Source organism: Rhopalosiphum padi, chromosome 3, assembly GCF_020882245.1.
Source record: "Rhopalosiphum padi isolate XX-2018 chromosome 3, ASM2088224v1, whole genome shotgun sequence".
NCBI lineage: Eukaryota > Metazoa > Arthropoda > Insecta > Hemiptera > Aphididae > Rhopalosiphum > Rhopalosiphum padi.
In genome coordinates, this window is record NC_083599.1 from 70,941,832 (window position 1) to 70,960,586 (window position 18,755).

Consider the following 18,755-nt stretch of genomic DNA (forward strand, 5'->3'; position numbering starts at 1 on the left):
GTGGTCGTGTAAAGACGTCGTATAAGGTCCAGATGAGCACAATATAAGACTTATTATTTAGTCTGATTTTTAAATACTGTGTGTGCCTATAGTCTATACGCTTTATTTTTCAATTTCTTTTTTTCGAGACCGTCAATTATTATGCCGGTTAGTCCGAGACAATCGAGACGTCTAGTCTCGCCCTGACGCACTCATAATATATATTGCGCGCAGTAATCGGACCGTTTCGAGATCAGAATAATTTAATGAGCTGAGGTGACGCCGGTCTTAATTACATTTCGAGCATTAATCATTTGAATATTATATAGCGTTACTACAACACCTACCGCAGAAACGCGTACAACGATGCTTTAATGCCGTTGCTATTGGACCCAAACGTTATATTATATCAACAACGGACGTTCGTTGTCGCGAACATAACGACTACGCGCGCGCGTATACAACGCCGTTACAATAATAATATGTAATGTATGCGACAGCGCTGGCGTGTGCCCGCAAGAGAAAACTGTCGGTCGCAGCCAGGACGAAGGACCGTGTCGCTTGGCCTCTGTCACCTCTATCGGTCGACGTTATGCAAAGACCGCGGTGGCGGCTGCGTGTAAGCCCGACCGACAGTATCGGTTTATATTATATTATTATTATATAGTATCGACGATAGTCTCCCTCCCTCTCTGGTTTTATCTCGACGATAATAATATTATATTCTGTTAATTACAGAGTTCTGTCTCGGCAAAGCGCAAAACTGCGTCACGACCGATTTCGACGAAAGCTTTCGCGAAGAAGGAAAAAAATTGATATTAAATACCCACTCGAGAGAACGCGAAAAAATTAAATAAACATTAGGTAGCCATAATCTTCTACGGGTCGACGTACGACTGCGGAACAAAATATTAGCGTTGCGTGTCTATACTTCGAGTAACAACAATAACAAAAAAAAATAGCAAAACACTCGTCGACACGATCACGCCATCTTCAATATATAATCAAAATAATTATATGCGATACGCGTTAGCGTGTACGAGATTTTCATCAAATCCTTGCGATCATCGAAACACCAGTATTATAGGTTAGGTGTACCCGTGTACACCGCGAAGTCGACGATTAAGGAACGCAGCGCGGCGCTCGCGGTTCGATTGCACCTATGTATACCTATGAATATTGTTGGCGGCGTAACGGTACTCGTGTATTATACGTACACTCACTATAATGTATGACCCACCGTATCTCAGTAATAACAATAATAATATAATCTCCAGCCGTTCCTACGCGTCGTGCCACAGTATACGATATATATATATATATATATAAGTACATTTGTGAGTTGTAGCATATAATATGTATGTATATTATGGTGTAGGTACGCGAACTGAATAATATATAGAAATTTTATAGTATTCTTAAGACTGTGGCGCGAGGACGATTCGCACGGTCTCCGGTCGGGCCGGGTCAAACCGCACACGCATTGCGTATATTACATATACGAGTATAATATATATATGTTAGTCGACGAACGGTATATAGGTAAAGGTACGTAGGAATCACCTGTATATAGGTATCTCAAATGACTATTATTGTATACTTACTACGTGTGTACGATAATATGTCGTCCCCGTGTATGATAATGTAGGTTAAAATGACAATAAATATTGTATGCACAGGGTGTCTCAACAACGTCACCGGTGCTCGTACAAATATACCGTCATGTTATACACTCATTCGCCGTATACTTAGCACTCAGCATTATTATATAGGCGTTGGCACTATATTCTCTAAACTTGAAATACATACCTTTCCGGCTTTCCAATACTATCCGCCGATTATTGGAATCCGAAGTTTGAGCTCTAATGTTTTTAAGAAATCAGAAAAATGTTTTCTGTTTTTAGCACCTCGGGAAAAGAGCATTAAAAAAAAATTATTGACGAGGACAAACCACGTGGGACGCACAGCATATATATGATATATACATATAATATATCGTAACCAGTTAGTATGTGACGTTAATACAGCCACCGGCGTACTTATCAACGTAGATATTTTTACGTATATTACGTTGTGCGATAACATTTTTTCACATCGCGGAAGTCGACCGGTTATTGGCCCCGTCCATGTGGATTTCCCACGCGCGCGTCACTGCAATATCGTGTAGAGTAAAACGTTGTTCCGCTCACACATTCAACGGTATTTGTGACGTATATAATAATATTGTAAATAAATAATCAGTGGCGCTCAAAATATTGTTTTCAAAATATGTTTAAAAAAAAAAAAAAATCAAGACAAAATATAATCAAATTGTAAGTTTCATAGAAAAAGTTCAATAATAATATTATTATGCTTTTCTAACGAATATATACACACATCACGGCCAATACAATTAATTACGTTTAATTTAAGTAGAACACCTAAGACCTTAGGTCCTTAAGACGATGCATTTTAATTATCTGTTATACAACCTACGAAATGGGTTTTGATATTTTTTTTAGTAGGTATGGAAAAAGATCAGAAAATCATTAATAAGTCTTAACTTTTAAGTTTATTATTATAGATAACTATTATTTACTGCGTATAATGTAAGTAGTTAATTAGTATAGTTATTAATTACACTCAACAGTGGCAACAATTTTCTTATATTTTCGGTTGAATTCATTTTAATTTTATCACGTACCTATCGGCTATCAGCTATGTCAGCCGCTATACATATACATGACCAAAGAAAAGGCTCTATGTGTTTATTAGGAAACGCAAAACGTTCATAATGTATAATACTTGTACCTAATTCTTTGATTTATCATAAAATTTGATTAGGTACTTGAAAAAAATTACTTAGAAAGTCATAATTCCTACATAAACATAAACTATAATTCTATTAAGTTTTGATTGAATTTAAGGATAATATACTAAATTAATAAGTAACAAACAAATATTCATCAATTATCAAGGTTCTACGTCGTGAATAATTTGATATAGATTGCTTACGAATAAGTAGATATTGAAATTTTTTCAACTAAATATTTGAATAACCATTATGCTAAAATTCTTTCTGAAAAATCACTATACAAAATCTTTTAATTCTTGGGTCATAGACCACTTCTATAAATGTTCCGTGGCAAAATGACGGTCAGCGCCGCCTCGCTGGATAACGAAAACTATATATATTTTTACTTGAGTCGCGGTTGGCCCCCGTTCGCGTTGTAATCATAACATAACACAATCATTACATCATACGTCGAGCCTCAGCGGCATATTTTTGCTATTGCATATTTTTTTTTGGTTTTCATCATGACAACTAGCCCGCGCCGTTTCATATCGGTCACGGACACCGCGCGCTGATGACACAAAAACCATAATCCGATCTCATCGCCGTACGTAATGATAAATGTATTACGACGATACGGTGCGTGATCGGAAATGTCGACTTATAGCGCGCGTGTGTACAATACACAGTAGAACATAATAATATAATATAATAATCGCGTATAATTGTTGTATTGCTGCAACTTGCAAGTATGTGGCGTATACAGTCATTGTTCGTTTATAATAATAATAACATTGCCGGTATTTCGTATAATATTCCGTATGCAAAGCGGAAGGTTGGGCGACAATTTTTTGTCGTATTTCCGATTTTATTTTCATTACTGCACACTCCTTCCTCGGTGGAACGAAACGTGGCGGGTGGAAAAAAATTTCGACGATAATAAAAACGCGGTCGACCTCTGACTGTCACGCGACGGTGTTATGTGATGGCCTTTTACGCCGGTAAAGCGACGGAAGCGCGAAAAAACCGGCGGAAAATCGTCGTTTTGTTTGTTTGTTTTTCGGCAGTGTTCATATTTTTTTTTTATTTTTTGGAGGTGAACACTACTCACCGAACGAGTGAAAAAAATTATGACCATATTGGAAAGCGTATTTCTACCGCTTATGTACATAATAATAATAATAATAATAATAATATAATGACATTATATTAAAAATGAATAATGATACATATTACGCGGTACGGGGAAAAAAAAGAAAACCGGAATGTCATCGCCGTCGTTCTGGCACTCGCAATAATATAATAACAATAATATAACTAGGCACTGTTATACTAGTTTTCGCGGAGAAGGACGTCAGGCGAACTAATGGTATAACATATACTGCAGGTATTATAGGTATGCGCGGCGACCGCAGACGTCCGCGATGTCCTCGGCAGATATCGCATATTATTATATTATCATCATCATCATCATCATCATAAATTAATATCAATAATTATACGGCAGGTCGGTGCGGTTTACACGACTATTTACGACCGTATAAACGCACGACGACTGCCTCGATTGTGTGTGTGTATATTATACAATCAGGTCCGAGGACGAGTACTGCACGTCCAAAATACGTAGCATATTAATATTATAATATTAAGTGGACGTATTTATTCATCGCGAGATGGTCGTAATGTTGTAGTGCATATATTTTCAACTCGAATGCGTTATGTCGCATATCATGGTCGTTAGCGCAAACAGTATTCGGATTGAACTCGATGAATCGTAGGGAGGACCCCCTCGCTCACGTCCAAATGCACAAAAACGTGGTTATAACGAGTCGCTAGATAACTCCTTATTCGCGCGTGTACGGACCTGCGAGTAATTTGTTTTTACGGTTTGGTTATAGGTATGCGTGGTTTGTACCCATACAAACATTGAATACGAATGGCGTTTATACTTCTATATAAATATATATATATAGACGATTTGGCTAACGATGTGATAGATACTTTTCTATTTCCATAATATAATACGTAGGTATATCATTATCGGCAGTACAGTTTTAATATATAACAACTGGTTTGCTTCACGCTCGTTATAATCAGAAAGTATATACTTATAATATGAAATAATATCTGTCATATACATTTATAATATTATGCGTGTAGTACTACAACACATGTCCAAATCGAGTTCAATTTTTAACGAACTGCTAATTTCCCTAATTGTGAACGCCGAAATAAAACTCGGCGCATCGTCCTTGCATGGCTCGCAAAACCGACCGTGAACAATATTAAGGTGGATGTATTACGGACGAAACAGTGTAACTACGATTCTTAAGGGATTTTACATAGGCAATTTCCGACGTACACTGAAATACGAGTACCTATAATATTGTTATTGTACATGTTGATTGTTGATACGTCATTTTTCAAAGAAATCTACACCACGGTGGTAGTTTATTTTATTTACGTTTTTATTTTATTATGAAATTTGTTTAAAAAACACGTGTTACACATTTCATCGGTCGTGACTTGAGTAGATTAAAATTGTTTAATTTGTCGAAAAGAATAGAATTTAATCTGTTATTTTTTTTTCGGCTAAGGTTGTTTTTGTTTGCGAGTTATTCTGTTTATGTTCTTTTAGTTTATGTTTTAAACATAATTATCACCATTTTTAATTATAAATTAAAATAATATGTACATATTTTTATATGTGATAAAAAGCCTCTAGCAAAACATAAATTAAGATTACCTCTATAAAAATAAAATAAATTACTATTCTATTACAAGTCACCATCGACGGAAACATGTTTTGACAGCTCGATTTAATTGCTTTTTTGGCTTAAGCTTATGACAACTTAACAAACTTATTTATCTGTCCCTTTAACCACTCAAGATGCAATTACGATGTTCACAATAATATTTATAAATCATTTTTGATTATAATATGTGATCAAATAAATTTGTAACATTTTTGTGTAGGTACTCTTTGCGGTTTTAGATCTATATAATATACTTAACCTTATAGAGCTCACATCGATCAGAAACTATAGAATTGCAACAAGTTGACTGCCTTACTATTATTTAAATTAACATTTAAAATTAACCTTGTGTATAAAAAATAATATTCACTTATCATCATGTTACATCAAACCCAAGATTCAAATATGATATTCAAGGCAGTTAACTTGTTATGAGGGTACAACAGTAAGGGAATTCTAGTAAAAAAATAAACTTTTTGTACATTATCAATGTAAATAATATGCATGTTCTCGGCAATTGTTGAACCTTATTTTTTATTTTAAAGTAAACCTAATAAAGGAATTGTGAGCGTAAATGTATGGATTCATAATAAGGTACATATATTACCTATAATTGTTATATTTTTTTGATATTCGTTTATGTGTCTGTTCTACCTATTCATCATAATATTAATACTTGAAAAATCATTACACTTGAAATTAATAGAAAAGTAACTTTCATTTTCAATCGACTTGCGGTAGATACGCATAATTATTGTGTTATCGCGATGAAAAAAATTGTTATTATTATAAGGCCGTTATCGTGATGGTAATAATGTTATTATAAAAAAAAAATCATTATAATCATATAGCACCGTAGATGTGAATATGCGATCGTTGAATATAATATATTATTATAATTTAAGCATCACCGACGCTGTTTATAAAATGTGGATAATAATATGCTATAAAATAATTCGTTATATGTTAACTATAATCATTTCGGGTTTCGCGTCATATTTTCCCGCCAAACCAGAACTGTCAGCACTCGGATGACGATGACTATACGTATAGTTATACCGCGTGATAGTAATAATTCGGGGACGGCGGAAATGACTCAGCTCGACCGATTATTGTGGGAAAAGGTCATCATGGGAAATCATCTGAAATCCATATTTCCGTCGATGGTGATTCAATGCTGAGCGCCGTAAAAAAGCACACGCTTTGCGTATGTATAATAACAAACAATATACCTATGTCGTCGTGCGTTATTGTACAATCCCTCAATTCGTATATTATGAATGGTTGGCAGGCAAGTAACCTGGCCGCCGACACTTCCGCTTCCGCGCTCGTGACATCTACGTGCCACGGCAAGGACTCGGTGGCTGGTTTCTTCATTACAACTTATATAAACTACCTTAACGGTTAGAATCCACTTTCGTTCCGCGTTCCCGGCGCATATTATTAAGCTTATTTATACGTACCTAATATTTATATGTGTGTGTGTGTGTGTGCTGTGTGAACTGGTTTAAGAAAGGAATATTATTATTTTTGTGTAATAGCTATCAATTTAAAACAAATTTTGCAGCGCTTCTTTAATTTGTATATACCGTGTTTTATACTTTCCTAACCTTTGTAGATAATATATATAAATTCCCTTAGAAAATCAATGTTATTTTATAAATTAATAATTGTTTATATTTTCAGGGGTCGTACTTGCCATAGCCGTAGCACTATTAGTCGGCGGCTTACTAGTGGTGGCATTTTTCACGGCAGCAGTTGAACTGGTTATCGATGACGTGAGTATCTTAATAATTATTCATACATATTGTACCAAAAACATAATTTCCGTCAAATTGTCTTACGGCCAAAAAATAGGGAGGGAGAGGTAGTTAACTAAATAATTGAAAGTAACTTAAACTATGATAATAATAATTGTTCTGTGCACTAGAAATTTAAACAGGAACACTGTTCTGTACAATGTCGTTTAACTAAGTCTGCAGATGTGTAGTATATAGAGTATAGATTATTAATTAGGTTTTAATATATTTAATAAATATATATTCAATATTCTATTGCCGAGTTGCATAAATAATCACTAAACATTTAATGAATAAATAGTAATCTAATGGTTACTTGAATATGATTTAAATGACCCATAATAGTTGATAAATTAAATTTTAGTAATTTATTAAATGTTGTGTACAACCTAACAAATACACTTAAGATGAATGAATGTTGCGTATTGTTTACATAGATACTCGTTGATTAGATTATTATTATTTTATAAAATGTGCAGTCATATTAATTTAGATTATTTGAAAATTTAATAAGAGTCCGAAAATTGGAAATATCGGTTTAAATCTTAAACTATTTGAATTATAGGGCATTGAGGCGATATATTTAAATTTTAGTACTCTTTTACCAGCCATAAACTTAATTAATAATTAATATCACAATTTAGATAAATTAAAATTGATAGGTAATTCTATATATAGTATCCTATTTACTAAAAAAATCGTATTTGTATGAACTACAGCTAAAACCTAGAATTTTTATACTTCCTATACTATAAAGTTATCTAATTCTTACGAGTCATGAAGTACTTAAGGCGTATACATTATAATTTGTAGGAAGAGACACGTCACTATAAATAACTTTTTATTACATAATTCTTTGAAAAATAAAACTATTATGACTCATATCGATCACGTGTCGTTTATAGCAAATCACTCTACGGCCCGGTTCTCAGACGTTCGAGATGTGGCGTAAACCGCCTGTACGACCTTTGTTAAAAGTGTACATATACAATGTCACTAATGCTGACGAGTTTTTGAATGTGGTCGCGCCAGGTGAGGTACGCGAGAAGCCGGTCTTGGATGAATTGGGTCCGTTCGTCTACGTGTGAGTATAAATAGTATAATGTCATAAAAAATAATATATATTATACTGTGTGGACATAGTCTTTGTAGTATGGTTGTATATTTGTTCAACATTTTTGTCTCATTTCATACTAACGACTAACCTTTAACTGATATCTACCCTTGCAGGGAAACATGGGAAAAAGTCAACCTGACATTCCATGACAACGGCACGCTCACGTACAACCAGCAAAAGGTTTACAGGTTTGACCCCGAACAGAGCGTAGGTTCCGAAGACGATATAGTTGTAGTACCGAATATTCCGATGTTGGTGAGTTATATACCTACGTTATATATTTGCAGTTTTACTGATTCCATAAAGACTTGCTTCATAATATGAGTTAGAAATATTATAAACGGTATATTATTATTACAGTCAGCCACGTCACAGAGCAAACACGCTGCCCGATTCTTGAGACTGGCCATGGCCAGTATTATGGATATCTTGAAGGTGAAACCGTTCGTCGAGGTGAGCGTCGGTCAGCTGTTGTGGGGTTACGAAGACCCGCTGTTGAAACTGGCCAAGGATGTGGTGCCCAAGGAACAGAAGTTGCCGTACGAAGAGTTTGGTCTACTGTATGGGGTCAGTATATACAATAATTTTTGTAGTTTTGATTTTAAAATATTAATTTTCCTCCATGTAACCGTTTTAAATTTATTCTGTGGATTTAAATTGTAATCTTAGTAAGTTAAGATTGTTCAACATACAACAGTATACAAAATCAAAAAGCAGTATTAACGTGAGACTGGTTCCAAATGTTGTTAAAAGCATATTGGTTAACATGCATTTAAAACAATGTATTCAAATTGCCTAAATATATCCCCGTGAAATACTTATTATTTCAATCGAGTTATTAAATTTTAAAATATTATGTCTGTACATTTTTTCTTAGAAATTATTATGTAGATTTATATGATTTAAAATGATGTATTAATTAGTCATTACCCCACCCCCTTACATAGCATATACGGTTTAAATACGTGTACTCATCGAGTAAAATATTTTATGAAACTGTGGAAAAAGAACTATTGTTCTTTATTAAATTTTTTTACTATGTTTGTAACGGGAGTACGGAAAAGATTAATTGGAAATTGTAGCAAGCGCAATTTTTACTATATTTGATTACTTTAATAATATATGTGATATGCATAGTGTTGGGTAGTATTGTAAAGTAGATTAAAATAAATTTGACATAAGTAACCCAATTACTTTTTTTAAAAATGTAACAGCAAGTTCATATGTTTTATTTTATTGTACCAATTAACGTGATATTATTATAATTTTTAATTCCGAGTGCTCCTATTACTGAAATGTATTTTACCGAGCACATATTTTACCTTTATCACTTCTCCGCCCTTGAAATTCGTAATGATGATAAACATGTACATTACACTACGTCGTGTGTATACCACAATAGCTCCAGTATATCGTTGACCAATATGACGTGACGACACTGCCCGAACTGTTGGGATATCTGCGTCTGGACCGACTGCTATCCGCGGACGGTCCACTGCTAGACGGAATCCTGTCAGCCGGTACCAGCATTATACTTGGTGGGAGTAAGTGGTCAACTGCCATCCAGAGGGTTCCGATTTCTAAGGACTTCAACCTACAGCCAGAGCGCGGGTACCAGGTGGTGCATCCAACCAAGATTACTAGGATGTCACTAATGGGACGGCCGGTCAGGACCAAAAAATTTTATCAAAACCACGTGCACCGCAGCCGTGTCACGTGCTGGCAGTTTGACCACCAACCTGCAGACACACGTGATCTCTTGCCGTTTTCAGTCCACTGTTGGTTTTACTCCACCCACCCACCCGCCGACAAAGACTCATTGCAGTCCACACTGCACTGTTGGTTTTACAATTTTTTTTTTTTGCAACCGCTGCGCACTATTCACCATTTGTCTGTTTTTGTTTGTCGTTTTGAAATATATATATATTGTACGCAATCACTGCCATCACTGCATTGTTATTCATAATACAATTTGTTTGTGTGCTATACATTGAACTAATCAAAACGTGTTATTTTTCTTTGCATGTTATGTTGGGTTCTCCTGTTTGACTTTCTCTGAAAACAGAAAAACGGAACTTCTCGTGATAATATGACTGTGTTCACTGGGGCCACAGATATCCGGCTCTTTGCCGCTCTAGACAAGTTCAATGGACGCACACATCTGCCACACTGGACCACCGATTCGTGCAATCGTATGTCCGGCGGAAGCGACGGTTCCCTTTTCCCTCCAAGGATCCAACCAGACACAATTCTACACGTCTTCGATAAGGACATGTGCCGGAAACTGCCCCTAGTGTGAGTGCCATACCATACCACTAATATAATATATATATATTATTGTAATTCTATCAGTCATGCTAACTTCGGATGATTCAAATTAAAATAATATTTCGTATTTAGTGATTTATGAAACTTATAGTAATCGCGATGTTTCTACACATATTAAGAAATATTAGCTTTACTAGATATATTATTTTTACTAATTTTTTTCTCCAAATTAGGTGGTTACTAAAAGCGCGTTTTGGTGTTAATTAATACGACTTTAATATATTAATGAAAAATCTTGATTTTTCTTCCGTACAGGTTCAAGAAGCAAGTTGAAGCTAAGGGAGGAGTGAAAGCCTACCGATTCGGTCCTGACCATCGAGCGTTCGCTGACCCCGACCACGAGCCTGAGAATAGTTGCTACTGCCCTTCACTGAACAGTCCCAGTGGCAACAGTACCTCTGGTACCAGCAGTTCAACCACAGCAATGCCTATGGTGTCGACAAAAATGAATTCTCCACAGTGCGCACCTCACGGCACGTTCAACGTGAGCCTGTGTCAATACGGTGAGTCACTCTATCTACGCATGCGCATGGAAATCTTCATGAGTTAACCGCGCTCATATAAACGCTATATTTGTTTGCAGACTCTCCGGTGTTGTTGTCTTTCCCTCACTTTTACATGGGTGATCCACGACTCAGAGAAGCTGTCCTTGGCATGGACGAGCCAGACGCTGAACGCCACGAGTTTTACATAGATGTGCAACCTGTAAGTCCATTATATTATATTATGATATTCGTATGATTTAAATCACCAACAGTAATAATTTGCAATATTCGTTTGTACAGGAAATGGGAGTGGCTATGCGTGCCAGAGCCCGTGTGCAAATTAATCTGGCCGTGAGCCAAGTAGTAGATATCAAACAAGTTGCCACATTTCCCGACATCGTGTTCCCGATTATGTGGTTCGAAGAGGTATGTATTGTGAATTAAGATACATGTATAGAGTATTCAGGGTATCGGTCACTATTTTTGCCAATGTATTTAAATGTCCATACAATATTACATCAGTACAGTCATCCCAAAAATTTGTCAACTCACATAATTTTGATATAGGCAATGATATTATATTAGAATAAATCAAAACATTAAATTTATGTTAATACTTATTCAGTAATTAAATTTAATATCTTATATGTTAAAAGTAATCAATTGTCAGCAGTACCTACATACTTAGTCGTTGCGTAATTATGAGATAAAATACATAATAAACAGCTTCTCGTGAAAAAGAACCACTCGAGCTATACTCAGTTATAATAAGTTGAGAAATACAATTTTTTTTTGTGTGCTGCCATTTATAATTAAAACAAAATAAAGTTATTTTGGTTTGAAAAATCAAGTAATAACTATTTTTGTAATAATTAATAATATTAAAAAAGTGAAAATATTACGTAAGAATAAATACTGTCTTTTGTATAGTGCAGAAATTTAGTTTCTTAACTATAACTGTAGCTTGAAAGATTTTTTAAACGATTTTTACACAACAAAAAAATATGAGTATATGACACTTCGGTGCCCAATAAAATTGAAAGAAATGAATCAGACTTGAGAAAATAAACTTAAGTATGTTTTCTGAGTTTTTACACGGAAACGTTTTTCATAAAACCAAATTTAATAATAATAAAAAAAAATTAACTAGATAAACTTGACTTTTACATAATGTAATGCACACCACAAAAATATATATATTTTGTATTCTATATTGTTGCTATCAATCAAGTATAAAATTTATAATTGGGAATAAATAATTAAGAAGACATACGTTATTTTACTCAAAACAAATATTAAATCCAGCAAACGTATGTATTTTCGATATCAGGGTCGGACTGGCCTATGGTATAAACGTGCAATTGCACGGCAGGCCCCCAAACGTGTGGGCCCTCACAGCTTTTCCATATATGCGTGCAGTGCACACTTTACATTAAAATAAATGATAAATCACAATAATTATATTATTATTCAGTCATCAGTCAATAACATAATTTTACACGGTAGTATTGTAAATATTATATCGTGATAAGTGATAACTGTTAAAATAATTTACCAGAAAATGCTTTAAAATCGCTATCAAAAATAAGTGGAATAAAAAAGAATTAAAAACGATTGTTTAGTTGATCAATTGAAGTCTTTTGTAACTACATATTTTAGTTAACTAAATAGCAGCCTCCATCATAAAACTTAAATAAACTTAATAAATCAACTCCGAATGAATCAAATTCTGATTCTGAAGAAATATCAGATAACGAAGAAGAAAATTACATAAAACCGTGTGCTTCTGAAAATTATTGTAAGAAGTGTTACCGTGTGTTTGCAAATTCTAAAAATTTTATTTTAAATACCTAGTTTATAAATTATAAATCTATTATAAATTTTATTTGAACAATAAAAGTATACATTTTATGTAATTATATTTATGATTTCATTTTTAATGATATGTAAAATATGTAATAACTAAGATGGATTTGTTTTTTGTATTTGAATTGTAAGCTTCTTTTTTGTGAGCCTTTTTTATTAAACTGCATGGTAGGCCTCTTTGAGCTAGTTCGACCCTGTTCGATATTATAATATTAAAATTATAATGATCTCGCGGCTGTAATATGCTAAATATTTTTGAAACATATCTTAAGTTTTTATCTTTAATTGTATTAGTTACTTGTGTAGAAACTCACATATTGTAGTATTTTTTGTTGTATAGATATTTTCAGTGTATTTTTTTTGCGAAGAAACTTGACACACGTATCAGTAATTTTTACCTAGTATGCTTCGTGAGAGAACTTACATTCACCCTAAACCCTCATACAAGCGCTAACATATTGGAAAGAGTCTCTTTGATCTCCTTTAAAATCGCCACTGAACTTGATTAATTATTATGAGTACCAAATAGGTCAATCAAAAACACTCGTATTTGTGTGTGATTTTTTGTTTATAGTTAATAATAATAATAATATCGACGAGATACTACCTATATTAAGTTAATATTAACTGTTTATTTTGTTCCGTACCCGTCAAATATAATAATATGTGTTTGTCTATTTCCAATTCAGGGTATCGATGAACTGCCCGACAACGTGATCCAACTGCTCAAGCTGGCCACGCAAACGCCGCCAGTGGCTAAGGCTGCACTGCAGTACGCGTTGTTCGCCTCGGGAGCCGTGCTGCTGCTGTTGGCTCTCGGGTGTCTGGTGCGCAACTCGCACCGTCAAGAGACCATGTCCCTCGAAGGGACAGCGCACTACAGCCAGGACGAAAAGAAGAAACCCAAGAAGACGATCCCGCCCGCGCCCATGAGCACCACAGTGTTGTCCAACGGTAACGGGACTGCCGCCAAGGCCAACGCCGGTTACGTTGCCGACGACGAATAGCTCCAGTAGTTCGGGAGACAACGGGGACGGCGCTGCACGGACGACCACCGGACGAGAAAACCGAAAACCCATCGCTTGGGTGACGCCCATGTAGTCATTCTGCTACCGATGCCGCTCTAGATAATATGAGATCTATCGCGATGTACATACATTAATGATGATATATAATGGATATGACTGGCGATGACTCGACCAGTCTGTCGTTATTATTATTAATTTTATATTATTATTATTATTATTATTATATATTATATAAATACTGAACTCTCTCTCTCTCTATCAACCGACTACTACAACTGTATAATACGCGAGTGCACGTGGTCGACAAGTTGAGTGACGAAAACGATCATAATCGCGTATATTAAATATTGTATAAAAATGCGATGATGGTTGTTTGTGCCAACGGGTCATTTCTTCTCCGCGTCGACATATTTCGACTTCGACAATGATAATAATTATCTTTATTATTATTATTATGTAATTATCCGGACGTATCTATACGAGAAATATGTGACGTGTAATACTGTCTTCTTGTACATAGAACGAAATTTTGTTGTCAAAAAATTAACGTTTTTATTATTAATATAATATAATATTATGATTAATATTTTTGTTTTTGTGGAAAAATGCTCATATTATTATTATTATTTTTATTTTTTTGTCATTGGTTATTATTATTTTATGTGTTTTTTTTTTCGTTCGTTGACTCGTGTATATAGTTAATATTATTATAGTAATTATTCGGAGGAACTTATACTTTTATTAGGTTTTAAAATATTCTATAATTTATTATCGTAAACGTTGTGCAGTTTGTTTTCACCATGATCAACTTAAGAGGTGCAAACGTGATATTTACACTTTCATAAAGAAAAATTAGTAGGTTACCCTATATATATATATATATATATTTGATGAGCCGGGGGACAACAAACATGCGCTCTAAACGTAAACATTATGATATAATGATTTTATTATTGTTAAAAAATATAATATATAAATAATTTTATTGATTAACCGCTCATGCGGTCGAGGTTTTCGGGTTTCGTTTCTCGTCGTTTGAAGTACAATATGATTACAATTTAAAAAAGATTTGTGTACCTATATATTATTCAACGCTCGTTTTCCCGAGTATGTCATATATCGCTCAATTACGTACATACAAAATTATCTTGTACAATAACAATTTATTATTATTATTATTATTCGTACCTTGTGTTTATAAAATAAGTTTTTGTTTTATTATTGTAAGATTATTTAATAACTTTGTGTTTTGTGTACATTTTCACGGGGAGATATAAAATTATTGCAAATTAAAAATATTATATATACCTATAAACATAAAACTATTAAAACGTATTGTGTTTATTTATTTTTTATTATAAAAAATATATATGGTGAATATTTTATCAAACATGAGATTTTTGAGTATCTATAACACAAATATATATATCTGTAATATACAAGAAAATATTAACCAAAAATAAAAAAAGGAATATTAAATATTATCTAAAACGAAAAATGTACATGTACTTACATTATGTAATAATGGGCCTACGTCGGGCTACGTATTATTATGATATATAAATATATAATACCTAATATTAAAATGTTTTAACTCAAAATCAATATTAAAAAAAATCATACATGTTATCCAAAAGCTTTTTACCTCATCTCGTTTTTAAATGAAACAATTTATTAATTTAATATTTTAAACATCTCATAATATTATCCCTATCGCTTTTAAAACGTTTTCAATACTTAATTCTTTTTCCCTCATTATAGTAAAGACATGATTATTTTAAATCATTTTTGGTTTTTTAAGTGACTGACCAATTTTTCTTTATAATTCTTTCAACTCATAGTTTCTAAATTTAACCTCATATTTTCTACTAACGATCAAATAGATGTGCGATTTTAAATTTTAGTTTGATTATTATAGTAGTCTTTATAATTGAGCATTACATCATGGACATTTTAGACTGAGAATGTTTTAATACATTTAGAGATACTTTTTACATTCAATTTAGTATTTTCACCATTATTTATTTTACCTTCAATATGTGTTGAATTTAAATAATCTGTTTAAATTCTTTTTTAACAATTTTGAGATCTAAAAATTTGAATCTTCCAAAAAATTGATTTAAATTATTGGGACTTTTCGGCGCTACCATTTTAGCAATAATGACAAACTATATATGCATGGAACGATTTATTAAGAAATATATTAATCCTGACATAAAGTACCCTCCAATATTATGGTCTAAATTTAAGTCTAGTACAATAAGAATTACAAATGCATGCGAGTCCTTTAATTCACACTTCAATTATCCATGTTTTACTGTGCTCATCTAAATATATTTCAATTTATACACGTTTTAAAAATATTCAAATTAATATTAATATTAAAATGAGAAATCCATAGGAAAGAAGAAGAAACTGTATAATATCTAAGGAAAAATTTCATAAAGGAAAAAATGATAGGAAATATATTAGGAAAAATTAATTGCTAACAATTTTTTAAATCTGTATTTTATAAGTTTCAATCCAATTATTAACTTATTATCTATATAAATAACTAGACGAAGAACGATTTAAATAAATGTCCAGTTATACATATAGACAGTTCTAAGTTTGTAAAAATAGGAAGGAAAATGATTTTTTTTTCTGGGACCTAATAATATAATGCTCATAATAATATTTTTTTAACTAAAGTAAATGTATTCTTGTATTTAGTCTTAGAAGTAATTATAGTAATTAATTTTTAGCGATAGCAATAAAGTAATTACCTATAGAGAAACTCAAAATATGACATTACATGAATATTAAATAATAATAATATTTAAATAATTGATGAAATAAAAGAAAAAATGTAAGCTAATATTATTGTTTATTACTATTTAACTACATAAGTTGCTTCAAATATGCCCTAACCACTTGGGTTTGACATCTAACGATTGTTCTCATCTATATTCAAAAATATATTAACAAAAAACGTCGTAGCTTTATTGAAGAAAAATTAGAAACGCATAATATGTTTATTCATTTTAATAATAAATATATTTATATACTATAATATATAAGCAAATATATATTTATTTTTAATTTATAATATCTTTTTTACATTATTTAACTATAAGTACCAATATTAATATTGTAAAAATTGTAATACAAATGATTAAAATTGTTTTGCATATTTATTGCATATTTTTCGCGTATTTACATATTTGTTGCATATTTTTATGATTTTGACTGCATAATATATGGCATATATTGATACTTTTTAGTGCATAAAAATCCACGCTCTACTAATAATATAATCAATGCAATGATTTCGGAAAAAATTAAATCAATCTACCGTAAGTCCGTAACACTAAAAGGAAAATGAATTACTTAAATAAAAATATTAAAAAAATATAATATCATGAAATGTTCATATGATATATAAACTAACAGACTTTAATTTAAAATTATGTTTCATGCACAATGATAGGTACATAATTTATTTCAAATTTAACACGTCTATGGTAGTGGCCCACTCAAAACCTAATGTACAGCAAAACTTGCATTACATTGTAGTGACTTAAAACAGAAAATTGGAAATATTTTAAATTCTAGATTTAATTTCCTAAAAATTGTATAATTTAATTTGTATTGGCAAGTTAAGTTGAATAACAAAAAAAAAATCAACATAATATACTTTGAATCTTAATATCAATATAATAATATATTAAAATGTCATATAGCATACAAGTTGTTTAAAGTATTTTGTGTTGAGATTTTTTTTATGGAAAAATAGTGAACCAAAAAAAATCTATCATTTATAAATGTACATTAGGATATTGTTTTAAGTATAAAACGTAGGTCGTAGCACGTAGGTGAGTAAATTAGTTTTTGTTACTGTATGACGTATAAAATCAAATCTATATGGGCGATCGCCATACCAGCAGGGTCGGCCTGGGTACCTGAGGGCACAGGCAGGAATTATTTTCTGGAGCCCAATAATAATTTCATACTGTATTTTGGGGTAACACAGTACAGCCAGTACAGGGGCCCAGGCAGGAATCCCGGCCCTCCGGCCCTGGCCAGGCGAACCCTGCATACCGGCATACCGCTATCCATTGGCTTTGAAATAAGTAATGCATTCAACATTAGCTAGATTCTATAGACTGAAAATTAAAAATATTTGATTAAATGGCTTATGATTTTATTATTTTTTTTGGGGGAGCGGGTTAAAAATATAAAAACGACTTTTCAAAATTAAATAAGCATAAAGTTTGGAGTCTATTGAGATACTATATGAAACTTTTTAAATCAGTAATTTAATAAACATTTTTTACATAAACCAAACATTATTTTTTTTAAAGTATATATTTATTTTAGGAGATCATGAATCAACTATTATTCCATCTGGACATGCTTTGAGAAATTTAAAAAGACACCAACGCTTTAATAATCAAAGGCATTCAGGTAAATTAATCGAGTTATGTATATAATGAAATCTGAAATTGCATTTAAAACTATTATTCGTGACATAGGTCTTGATTCATTTTTTCTCCACTATCATACTGGAGAAAAAATTCAATTATAAAGAAATTATGCACGTGAATCTAAGTGTCCACAAATTAAATTAGTAATATGCTGAGTG

The 18,755-nt window shown here is 32.5% G+C and overlaps 1 protein-coding gene across 3 annotated transcripts in view; it reads left to right on the plus strand.

Annotated features, from left to right (window-relative positions):
- The window catches only part of LOC132923745 (scavenger receptor class B member 1), a 29,431-nt gene extending 13,905 nt beyond the window's left edge, over positions 1 to 15,526 (plus strand). For all 3 annotated transcript variants that reach the window (XM_060987703.1, XM_060987700.1, XM_060987702.1), the window contains exons 2-10: positions 7,195 to 7,286; positions 8,213 to 8,391; positions 8,538 to 8,679; positions 8,785 to 8,991; positions 10,490 to 10,719; positions 11,008 to 11,255; positions 11,336 to 11,457; positions 11,538 to 11,663; positions 13,793 to 15,526. In XM_060987703.1, the coding sequence (XP_060843686.1) occupies positions 7,195 to 7,286; positions 8,213 to 8,391; positions 8,538 to 8,679; positions 8,785 to 8,991; positions 10,490 to 10,719; positions 11,008 to 11,255; positions 11,336 to 11,457; positions 11,538 to 11,663; positions 13,793 to 14,110 (1,664 nt within the window). In that variant the 3' untranslated portion in view covers positions 14,111 to 15,526. The remainder of the gene's footprint in view (positions 1 to 7,194; positions 7,287 to 8,212; positions 8,392 to 8,537; positions 8,680 to 8,784; positions 8,992 to 10,489; positions 10,720 to 11,007; positions 11,256 to 11,335; positions 11,458 to 11,537; positions 11,664 to 13,792) is intronic.
- The last annotated feature ends 3,229 nt before the right edge of the window (positions 15,527 to 18,755 follow it).